The following is an 11,200-nucleotide window of genomic DNA, read 5'->3' on the forward strand; positions in this document are numbered from 1 at the left end:
AGAGGTGAGTCTCTGGGGAAAAGGGGGACCTGTATGGGAACACTTTTGTTTTATTTAAATAATAGAAATCTTAAAATGGCTAGCTATGATAAGGAACTTGGAATATTTTAGTGGAACAAGTACAGCTCTTTAGTAATGTTGTGCAACAATGAATTGTATCAGAATTAACTAAAGAGAGTGTATTGTAACGTGAAGTGCTAGATTTCTATCCCATATGAACCATGTGAGCGTTAGCCCTACTGATGGAACTGGGCCCACACAAGGACAGAGAAAAACTCTGACAAGGGTGGGAATTGAACCCACGACCCTCGGGTTAGATGTCCGCCGCTCTACCGACTGAGCTACAAGGTCAGACGGGAGCGGGCCGTGGGAACTGAAGATGTTAAAGTCACGGCCGAAACGTCGATCGTTCGTCTATAATTTTCCAGTAAGTGAATTATTTTCGTTTTTTCATACTCTCAACTGGATGACTGATACAATTCATTGTACAAGGAAAGGTTAAGTTTATACAAACGTTGGCCGTGTAGCACTTCAGTTATTTCTGTTTAAAATATAAGTGAAAATATTGAAGGGCCGCAGCCAGGATGGAACAAAGTTAAAATTTAAAAAACGATCTTTGGCTAAAATGATTAAAAAACTACGAGCTTTCGACTGCCCGAACTGCAGTCTTCGACGGGTAAAATACCCGTCGAAGACTGCAGTTCGGGCAGTCGAAAGCTCGTAGTTTTTTAATCATTTTAGCCAGAGATCGTTTTTTAAATTTTAACTAAAATATAAGTGCTACACGGCCAACGTTTGTATAAACGTAACCTTTCCTTGTACAATGAATTGTATCAGTCATCCAGTTGAGAGTATGAAAAAACGAAAATAATTCACTTACTGGAAAATTATAGACGAACGATCGACGTTTCGGCCATATGACTCGGCCTTCAATCGGAAACTGCCGAGTCAGCTTGGGTCACGCAAGAGTCCCGTGATAGCTGACTCAGCACGTCCCGTAATGCACGGTCTCAAGTGTGCGATAGCACGAACCGTAGCCCCCTTTTCTTGTTAAGAGAAGGGCCCTCTACCCTCTCGCAAACAGCTTCTTTAATGCCGCGTCTGACCCAGTTTTCTTCCTTGTCCAGGATCTTGACATCACTTAAATCAAACGATTGCCCCGAGCTTCGTAAATGGTTATAGACGGCAGAATTCTGTGCCTCGATGGTATTAGGCCTTTTATGCTGTCCCATTCTCGAGCCCAGCCCTGCTTAGTCTCTCCAACGTAGGTTTCACTGCAGTTCTCCGAACCGCACCTTATCCCGTATATCACATGGGAGATCTTATCTTTACGTGGCTTGTCCTTGACATTTACCAACTTCTGCCTTAAGGTGTTACATGGCTTGAAAGTGGTCGAAAAACCGAAGGATCTGAAGACTGACTTCATAGTATCAGAGACACCGGTCACATAGGGAATAGTTATCCGGATGTTCCGCGATCCACTCGGTCCAGTCCTCTGTACTTGTCCCTGTCGCTGATGACGTAACGAAGCCAAAGCCTTGGTCTCACGCTCTCTCTTCAAACACCTCCATGCACAGATTGGCGACAATAGGAGAAATCGGAGAACCCATGGCGCAGCCGTGAATTTGCTTGTAGAATTTCCCTTTGAATGAAAAATATGTCGTAGTAAGGCAGATGTCCACCAACTCAACTACTTCCTCTATGCTCAGGCACGTGCGTTCAGCAAGGATTTCATCCTTTTCCAGCCTTTGACGGATCGTCGTGATCGCCTCATCTGGGGGAATACTAGTAAAAAGTGCAGAGACGTTATACGATGTTATTGTTTCCTCGGTGGTAAGTTTGATCTCCCTGACCTTTTCAGCAAAGGTCGGGGTGTTCTTAAGGTGATGCGAAGAACAGCATACCAAAGGACGAAGAATGTAAGCAGCATGCTTCGCTAAGTTGTACGTGACCGAACCAATGCTGCTGACTATCGGCCGGAGTGGACTGGGTTCTGGCTTGTGTATTTTAGGGAGGCCGTAGAATGCTGGTTCAGATGGCTCTGAAGGAGGATCTAACTTCCTTTTAAGGTCGACATTAATGGTGCCCTCAGTGTAAATTTTGTTGGTGAAGGCGCAAACCTTCTTCCTTAAGCCGTTGGTTGGATTATAACCAATCGGTTTACAGTTTTTCTTATCATTAAGGAGAGATTTGCATTTCTGATCGTAGTCTTCACAGTTGAGCACTACAAGGCAACTGCCTTTGTCCGCTGGAAGAATGACCACATTCTCGTGCTTTGTCAAGCCATCTAAGGCTTCTCCTTCGTCTTTGTTGAGATTCATTACCCGCGCTTTGTTCTTACGAAGGGTGTCACAAACTTTGCTTCTTAGAAATTCAGATTTGGCTTCATTCAAACTTGACAAACAAATTGCATTTTCCGTCGCAATAATAAAATCGACCACAGGTAATCTACGCATAGTTACATAACTTTGTAGTATGCGAATGACTTTATATTCTCGGTTTTCACATGACGTTAAGACCGCCATGTTGTTGTCCCTAAACAAAGAAAAGGCGGCCGTGTTGGTGCCCCGACCAAATCCTCCGGGAATTTAACTCCATTATTATGCAAACGCTTCCTTTTGTTTTCGTTGAAAAACATGGCTGTTGATCACGTGAGTGAAAACCAGCAATTGTTATAGGTCTCTTTACAAAGCTTCCTGTTTTTTAAGTAATAGGGTTGGTTTCCATGCATTATTCAGTTGGATTAATATGTCTGAATAGTTTGTTACTAAAGATCCCCAGTTTAGGGGTCCTCTTTAATTGCTTTCCTTTATGAGCTATCCATGTATTTAATCGTTTGGTTTTGAAAAGTCTTTTTGTTTTTTTTTTTTCATGTCCATTACCTTTTGTGCATAGTATAGACATTGCTTATGTCGCACAACATTGATAATTAAAAACGAAAATAATTCACTTGCTGAAAAATTATAGACGAACGATCGACGTTTCGGCCATATCAGTACTGGCAAAAGGGAGCAACTTCGCGGTGACTCCGAATATTAGTATAAGATCTTCAAAGACGAGTGCTATGGCAGAATAACATACATTAGATTGAAAGAGAGCCCATTAAAGTGGGGAGGGAGGGAAATTTTAGAGCAGCTAGAATGAAGAACTAGGCCTTGACGCATATGGTAGCATATAAAAGAAGACCAATCATGATGACTGTACTATCAGTATAAAAGCCTGCGTATGATTGGCCACCTGTTAGTCGACGCTTGCACGTAAGCAGAAGATAACCTTGGGTGTGACAGCAACATTTGCTCGAATAGTATCTGACACGTGTTATAAATCCTTGGTTGTCGCATTAACTCAAATTTACAACAGTTAGCAATTTTGCTATAAAAGTGACAATTGCTAAAATTGTCCAGTTAAGTGCAAGGATTACTTCTTTCTTCCGTTGGGGGAAATTATACCACTTACATCACAGTGTTGACGAATACAAACTAAACCGAAAGCCACAAGCTAAGGCGTCGTTCCCAACCGGTACACGAGTACCGCACCCGCGCATGGTGCTCGATGGGGACCAAGGTGAACTGACACGACCTTTTGTAAGTGTCCACGCCAATAATTGGGCATGGTGCTCGGGCACGTGTACAAGGTCTCGACCTTGTACTCGGGCACTGAATTGGGGACGGGCACAAGGTTACACACGATTCTTACATACATACACATTCTATTTACAATCAGATGAGCTTTACATTTAAGCAGACTGGCAGGTAGCAATTTAAAAGCGGCGAAGAATGTTTTCGGGAGACTCGTTCCCAGACTCCGTGCAGTAAGCGGTTGCTTTTCGAGGTGCAGAATACCTTTTCTTTTTGCTAAGCAGAACTCGACTCCTTACAAGTTGAAAGAAAACAAATCGCGTAGACAATAAAATAGTAGAAGGTAAAGAGACATTTTTGTTTCTGTAGATTTTGCTTCGCCAAATCTGCTGCGCTGTCATCTTGCTGATAATAGGGACCTTAAGCAACGACGACGAATTGGACGACGACGACGAGTAGAGTTGCTGAGGGACTAGGCCGAGGACGTCGTTCACGGCGGGAAAACTAAAATGTTAAGCACGCACTTGAACGTGGACGAGGACATGTAAACAAAACAGTGCTCATTTATCGTGAAAATCGAGAAACAGTCCAATAATTTTATCATGTCTTCTTTTCACGAGGTCCAAGAGCAACTTCTTTTGAGTTATGAGGTCGGTATTCTAGATGAAGATGAGTTTTTGCTACTACACGAGCAATTTATGCCGAAAAATCCCAATTTCTCGTACGAGGAATACGAGAGGTTTTCCCTCGATGAGATGAACGATGCCGAGTGCTTGGAAGAGTTTAGATTTAGAAAGAACGACTTGCAAATTCTCTCAGAGGTTCTTCAAATACCTGATAGCTTCAGATGCTATCAAAGAAGTGTTGTTGACGGAATGGAAGGTCTCTGCATTCTTCTTAGAAGATTAAGTTATCCCTGCAGATACAGTGACATGATTTCTCGATTCGGACTGCCAGTACCAGTTCTCAGTATGGTCAGTAATGACGTCTTGGATTTTATATATAACACTCACAGACATCGCATAACACAGTGGAACCACAATGTGCTTAATCCAGCTGCATTACAGATTTACAGTAACGTTATTTCCGGCAAAGGAGCTGCTTTACATAATTGTTTTGGGTTCGTTGATGGGACCGTTCGACCCGTATGCAGACCAGGAGAGCACCAAAGAGTCATCTACAACGGCCATAAGAGGGTTCACGCTCTAAAATTCCAGTGTGTGGCTCTACCCAATGGTTTAATTGGTAACCTATTTGGTTCAGTGGATAAGTTTTGCGGGGAGTGTTTGTACAAAGAGAGAGTGGGCGATTTCATTTTCACTATGTTTTTAACAAGAAATATTGGAAGAGTGTCCGGGGTAAAGAGTGAGAGGCTCATGTGACAAACCTGTACAAGAAGCATTTTTAGTTCCTTACGAATTTTTTACTTCCTTTTACTGTTTCAGAGGGTCGTAAACACGATGCTGGAATGCTAGCTGATTCAGGACTTCTTCAAGACCTGCAACGCTTTGCAAATTCACCAGCTGGCAATCCATTTTGCTTGTACGGCGATCCGGCATACCCTCATAGAATTTACTTACAGACGCCATTCCGAAATAGAGCCCTTACTGCCCCAATGATTGCTTTCAACCAGTCTATGAGTACAGTGCGGGAGTCCGTAGAATGGCTGTTTAATGACATTGTAAATTATTTTAAGTTTATGGACTTTAAAAAGAATCTAAAAATTAGTTTGAGTAGTGTAGGAAAGATGTATGTCGTTTGTGCAATTCTCAGGAATGCTCTTACATGCCTATATCCAAATCAGACATCACAATACTTTAACTTAGATCCGCCAACACTACAAGATTACTTTGTTTGAAGGTAATTCAAATAATATACCGGTAATCAAAGAGGAATGACATGTCAGTGCAATAATGAAAGTTTCATGTGAATAGCAATGCATTGTTTCTTGAGTGCTTTTTTCTTTCAAGGTGTATCAAGCGAGGGCAGGTTAATTTGATACAGGAATGTATTAATAAATGACAAACTGCTTTATAAGATTGTTTTGTTTAAACTTGAGTTCCAGCCAAGAGGCACAACATCTGGAATGCATTAACTGGTGACAGGAGCCTGCTGGTGAATGTTCCAATCATACCACAAAAATAGGAGTTAATTATTTACCAGAGGAAGGGGAGGGGAAGAGGAAAAATGTTGCCCCACCCCTTTCTGATACATTTTTTCAAATTTTCTGACCCTCCCACCTTTGACAGTTAACCCCTCAATTCCAACCGATACAGGAGGCTTCATTTTGTAGCCAGTCAGGCAAGATGGGCATACACTGTACCATAAAATAAACTTGAAACTTTGAAACACAAAGCTTAAATTTAATCTCGATAAAATGTTGTAGCTTCAAATACAACACTGAAGATTGTAGCCAGTCAGACAAGATGTACAGAAATGCACATAAAATACACTTAAAACTTTGAAACATGAATCTTAAATTTAATCAATTTAAGGTTTTGCAACAACACTAATCAATTAGAACTTTGCAGTCTCACAATGTACCTTCAAACACAAACAGTGCATTATTGCATGTCTGGAAAATATGCATGCTGCCTCAGCACTTTTTCACGGTAAAACTTTCAGTAACAACAACATTGGAAAAACCAACAGTTGGATGGATAAAATAGCGGATACTTAACTGTTCTTATTTTGGCTTTTTGCAAGCAAACAAAGCATAATCTGAGTCTGCTGCTGCTGTTGTTGTGCTAGCATTTTCATCATATCCTCCTTTTGACTCAGCTCCTTTCGTCTCAACTCCAAATCCTCCTTTCTCAGCACACTCTCTCTTTCTGACTTTTCTTTCAGAAATTGCACCACTTCCGACGTCGATCTTCTTCCTTTCTTCGCCGTCTGGGCTTTTTCGTCTTGTTTCTCAGCATTCCTTTTCTTGGTTTCACCCAAACGCTCAACCGCTCGGTTGCGGTGCTCCTCCGCTGCTGCCTTTTCAGTTTTCTTGTTATCATCTTGCAGGCTTCTCGCATCCGTGGCCGTTTTCTCTTTTTCTATGATTTCTTCTAACGCTTTGTCTAGCTTTGTTTCCTGACAGTCTATCCCAGAGGCAGCTTCCTCCATTCTCATTTTCGCTTTGTACTTTTGTTGAAGTAATGTCAACCTGTCTCTGACACTTCTCTTTGATACTTTAAACGTAGGATGCTCAGAGGCATTTAAATTGTTTGCTATTTCGTTCCATGAATCTCCTCTTTCCTTACTACGGTAAGGATGTTTCCAAGGTTCAACAACTAAAACTTCTTCGCAAAGATTCAAGTCATGAAGTTCTGTCCACTCCATTCTAAGGAAATTCACATCAAAATATAAGTTAATTTTTCGGAAAATTAGTCTCTAAAATGACCTCAACGGCATGAAAATTTTTTGCTCAAGTTAAAACAATTGTAAAAGATTGCATATAGGTAAATAAAACAAAACAAGTAATCACTTTGTTAGCTCTCGATTTCATCTTCTTAACTTGAATGTTTTGCTGACAAGATGCAAATCTCACAAAGCCCGAATTTTTGACTGTTTGCAAAGTTTTCATGTTGCAAAATCCTAGTAAGATTCAATATTGTGCAAAGATTAGAAACTAAGGAATATCTAGCTTTCATTTCAAACGCCAAACATAAATTGTCTTCCTAAACAAGATGAAAATACATAAATTTATACTCACGTTCTCGCGACGTTCGGCCTGGACGGCAAAGATGGCGTTTTCATGTTCTGAACTTCACGTGGACGACGAGTGAAGCATGCGCAGTAGGGCGCTAAGCGGTATTTTCACTTCCGGTCGTCGTCCTCGGGGCTTCTCGTCGACCTTGCTTAAGGTCCCTAATAATCAGTGTCATACAAAACAGAATGGTCTGTGCGTGACCCAAGCCATTGCTACCTATAATAGTTCTCACTCCTAGAAACACATTTTCTGGTTGTGCTTTTGATGTAGCGACCAGTAAAAATGGCATCTTGTGTTATGTACACTTTCGCTGATCTTCAATAGGCCATTTTCGAGGTGATGTTTGTCTCGGTTTCGAAGTGAGCCTTGGTGCTCATTTATTGAAATGGAAATGAGTTTGATTTGCATACGAATACGCAACTCATTTCCATTTGAATGGTTATGCACCAGCACTAGCTTTCAAACTGAGGCATGCAGCAACTCGGAAATCAGCTTTTGGTGATTGTTTTTGGACAAAAAATCGCCTAATGCGTTTTTTAACAGTGCTCCAGTTGTATTGTATAGTAATAAGTTAACAATCTAATTAACTCTTTCGCTGTTTCTGAGGGGAGCACTGTTGTGAAATACACACCCGGTGATCTTTTAAAGCCAAAAGGCGCTTGTATGAATAGAAAAGAAATCATCGCGCAGAATGCCCGGACGGACAATCAACCTAACAAACGTAACAAACTTTAATGAAGCTCACTGCTGATTGCCATTGAGCAATAAAGTTCTTTTTCCCGATTGTTTCGCTCTGTTAAACATCGATTCGAGTTTATTCATTTCAGTCTGTCGATTCAACACGATCTCTTCCTCAAATGAAGGATTATCCTTCATTGTCACTTTGCCTTAAATGAAGTATTATCCTCCATTTTGACCACTCTGTCCCAGGACTTGTGGTAGGAAATAAAAAGAAAAAAGAAAAAGTAGCCTCTGGACAGGATTTGAACCCGGAGCACTCACTTCGAAGGAACTGTTTTTATCCACTTAACCACTGCCGATTATTTACGAAAGCTAATTAGTATATATATAAAATCATTGCTGAATAATGGTTAAGTCTGACGCTTGATTTCAAAATGGTTAGCTTTGTCTTGAAGGTTGGTAACCAACATTTTTCACTGTGTAAGCTTGCTTCTTAGCGGGAGTTAATACACGTTTACAGCGGCACTTTTGGAAGAAAAAATTATTAACATTAATAAAAAATGACATCCTCGCAGTTAGTGATGTGGTAGTCTAGTGGCTAAGTGAAGGGGTTATTAATTACAGGTTCCCAGGTTCGAGTCCTGCGAGTCCAGACATTAGGGTTCCGCTTTTAAAAGAAATATGTTCATTTCCCATGATCCCTATAAAGCTTTCAGTGTCCAAAATGAACGATAATAATTCATTTGGAAAAACGTGACAATGAAGAATAATCATTCAATTGATGGAGAGACTTGGTTGGTCGATTGCACGTAAGAAAACGTGTCCGAAAAAAACGGACTGTTTGGTTATGCTTGTTTTGAACAAGAGGCTGACGCCGAGCTCTTTATTACTGGGTTGCCGTATGGCAATCCCAGTCGGAAAATGGGTAGATTTCCGGTTTTTTTTTAGTTTTTTTTTCCGTGTCGGTAAAAGTCTTGCCTGTCACTCCCCTGGTAAGTGGTGTCTTTGTGCATAGAGCCTTCTGAGCGTATTTTCTTAGGATCGAGAGGGTAGTGGAACTGCGTAGATTTCTCTGGTGGACACAGTAGAATCATTAACCTATTGTAGCCTGCAATGGCGTCGAAAGTCATGTAACGCGAATGGCGTTTTAGTGGATCCTTAAACAAAATATACCCTTATGGAGCTCAATAATGGAAAGTCAGTTGGATAAACTAGGCAGGCGGTGAAAACCAACACCTGGAATCTCAAAAGCGACGAGTAATGGACTTCGACAACAATCTGTCGCCCGTCGAGCAGAAATCAAAGTGAGCTGCATTTCTAAAATAATATTTACCAAGTGTGCTGTTATGTAGAACACTGAAACCAAATGGAAAATTCTCTGGTAACTTATGGGTTCAACAAAGACAGAGAACGAATCGAACACCTTAAGTGGATCTGTGATCAACTCTGCACAGTCCTCAGGTAAAAAAAAATTGGAAATGTGACAGCCAAGAATTATTTGAAAGAAAGCTTGTCGTCTATTTTGTGCTTCATTATTCAAGGAAAAGGTTCTTCATGGAAACGGTTTGATCCTGAAATTTTAGTTTGTTGTAATATTGCGCATATTTGACACGATTGAGTTTTTTCTCTTCACGCACGTAATGAAATAGGAAGGGGTTTTTGCCTCTAATAGCAAATATGTTGTTTGTTTCAAAAAATTGTTCGCTGGAAAAGGTGGCCTTTATGAATTCATCATGTTTTATGATATGTGTGCTGGATAGTTTTTATGGCAATAGTAAAGCATTTTCTTGTTATTCAAGGAAAATGTTCTTCAGGAAAGGGTTTGAACCTGAAGTACATGGTAATTTGACACGATTGAGTTTCTTGTCTTCACGCACGCAATGAAATAGGAAGAGGTTTTCGCCTCTAATAGCAAATATGTTGTTTGTTTCAAAAAATTGGTCGCTGGAAAAGGTGGCGTTTATGAATTCATCATGTTTTATAATATGCGAGCTTAACTGGATAGTTTTTATGGCAATAGTAAAGCATTTTCGTGTCAAAATGCGGTTAGCGTTTTTCTGTTGTGCTAACTTAATTAAATATAAATATACATTCTGCCTCGTGAGTTTGTTATTCTCGTTAACCAGCAATGGAAAGTCATTGCAACGCGAATGGCGTTTTAGTGCATCTTATGTTGTTTGTTTCAATAAAATGTTTCGCTGGAAAAGGATTCTGTGATATTTTCTGCCTTTGTGAATTATAATATGTTGTGTATTGAATTTTCGAGCTTAAGGTTGAAACGTGATACGGGAGGATATTTTTAGTATTGCTGTGTAAGCAGGAAAGGTTTCATGAAAATAAACAGGTCTGTTGGAAGCGTGCTTGAGTTTCAACAAAATGAGCCCCAAAATCAGCAAAAAATTGTGACGCCGGTGAATAATAAAGTAGCTGCTATTTCCAAAATGATGGAATTACCTGGTGATAAATAACCTCGTCTTGGAGAGTAAATTTTTGACTTTGCAGAAACAATGGTGGGCGATTGTGATCTTTGTTTTGAATTCGCTCATTTATTGTCAAACTTTATAACACTTGACAGAAAAAGAAACTTAGGCCCCGGACGCACTGGTCAAATTTTTGTTTATTTTGCGAAAAAATCTGTCACCAGTTCGCTGAGACAAGTGCGCCCGGTGGTTTTTAGATCTACCAAATTTTGTCAAGGTTTACCAAACTTCAGAGACGCCGTCGTCCTGCCTCGGAGCAGGACAAATTTTTGTCAGGCGTGAAATCTGACAGATTTGTTAATTAACACGCCATGATTTGAAGGAAAAATTTGATCTGTATTTTTAGTCGGAGTATTTCAGTCGGCCTTCTACGGACAAATCTGTTGTGGTATTCTAGAACCAGTTGCAGTCATACAAGGTGAAGCCTCCACTGGCATAGTAGAAGTAGCAACTGCCTCTAGCTGCTGGAGTTGAAAGAATTCCAGGATGAAAAAAAATAGAATGCAAGCAATAATATGCCGAGGGAACATATCCGATCCAAGCGGTTAAAGATCACCATAAGCCCATGACTCCTGAGATCTCATGTAACCTTTCCGGCGAACAAAGCGCAAGCGATGGTGTTTATTTTCGTGTGATTGACACTTGTGGTTAACAAATATTTTGCTGTGTCTCAGTGCGCCCACGTTTGACAAATTGAAAATTTGGCAGAGACAAATTTTGTCGAGATTTTTGGAAGGGCCAAACAAATTTTGTCAGTCCAG

General features: G+C 40.5%; 2 protein-coding genes and 1 pseudogene across 2 annotated transcripts; 1 reads left to right on the forward strand and 2 right to left on the reverse strand.

Moving 5' to 3' along the window:
* Nucleotides 1–1,544: 1,544 nt before the first annotated feature.
* On the reverse strand, nucleotides 1,545–2,525 carry LOC138036273 (uncharacterized). The gene has a single exon (XM_068882611.1). It carries the CDS (start codon nucleotides 2,523–2,525, stop codon nucleotides 1,545–1,547), a length of 981 nt encoding a protein of 326 aa, XP_068738712.1.
* Nucleotides 2,526–4,143: 1,618 nt separating this feature from the next.
* LOC138036274 (uncharacterized) lies at nucleotides 4,144–5,436 on the forward strand (annotated as a pseudogene).
* Nucleotides 5,437–6,254: 818 nt separating this feature from the next.
* Nucleotides 6,255–6,908, reverse strand: LOC138036275 (uncharacterized). The gene has a single exon (XM_068882612.1). It carries the CDS (start codon nucleotides 6,906–6,908, stop codon nucleotides 6,255–6,257), a length of 654 nt encoding a protein of 217 aa, XP_068738713.1.
* Nucleotides 6,909–11,200: the final 4,292 nt, after the last annotated feature.

This window comes from Montipora capricornis, unplaced genomic scaffold, assembly GCF_036669925.1.
Source record: "Montipora capricornis isolate CH-2021 unplaced genomic scaffold, ASM3666992v2 scaffold_475, whole genome shotgun sequence".
Lineage (NCBI taxonomy): Eukaryota > Metazoa > Cnidaria > Anthozoa > Scleractinia > Acroporidae > Montipora > Montipora capricornis.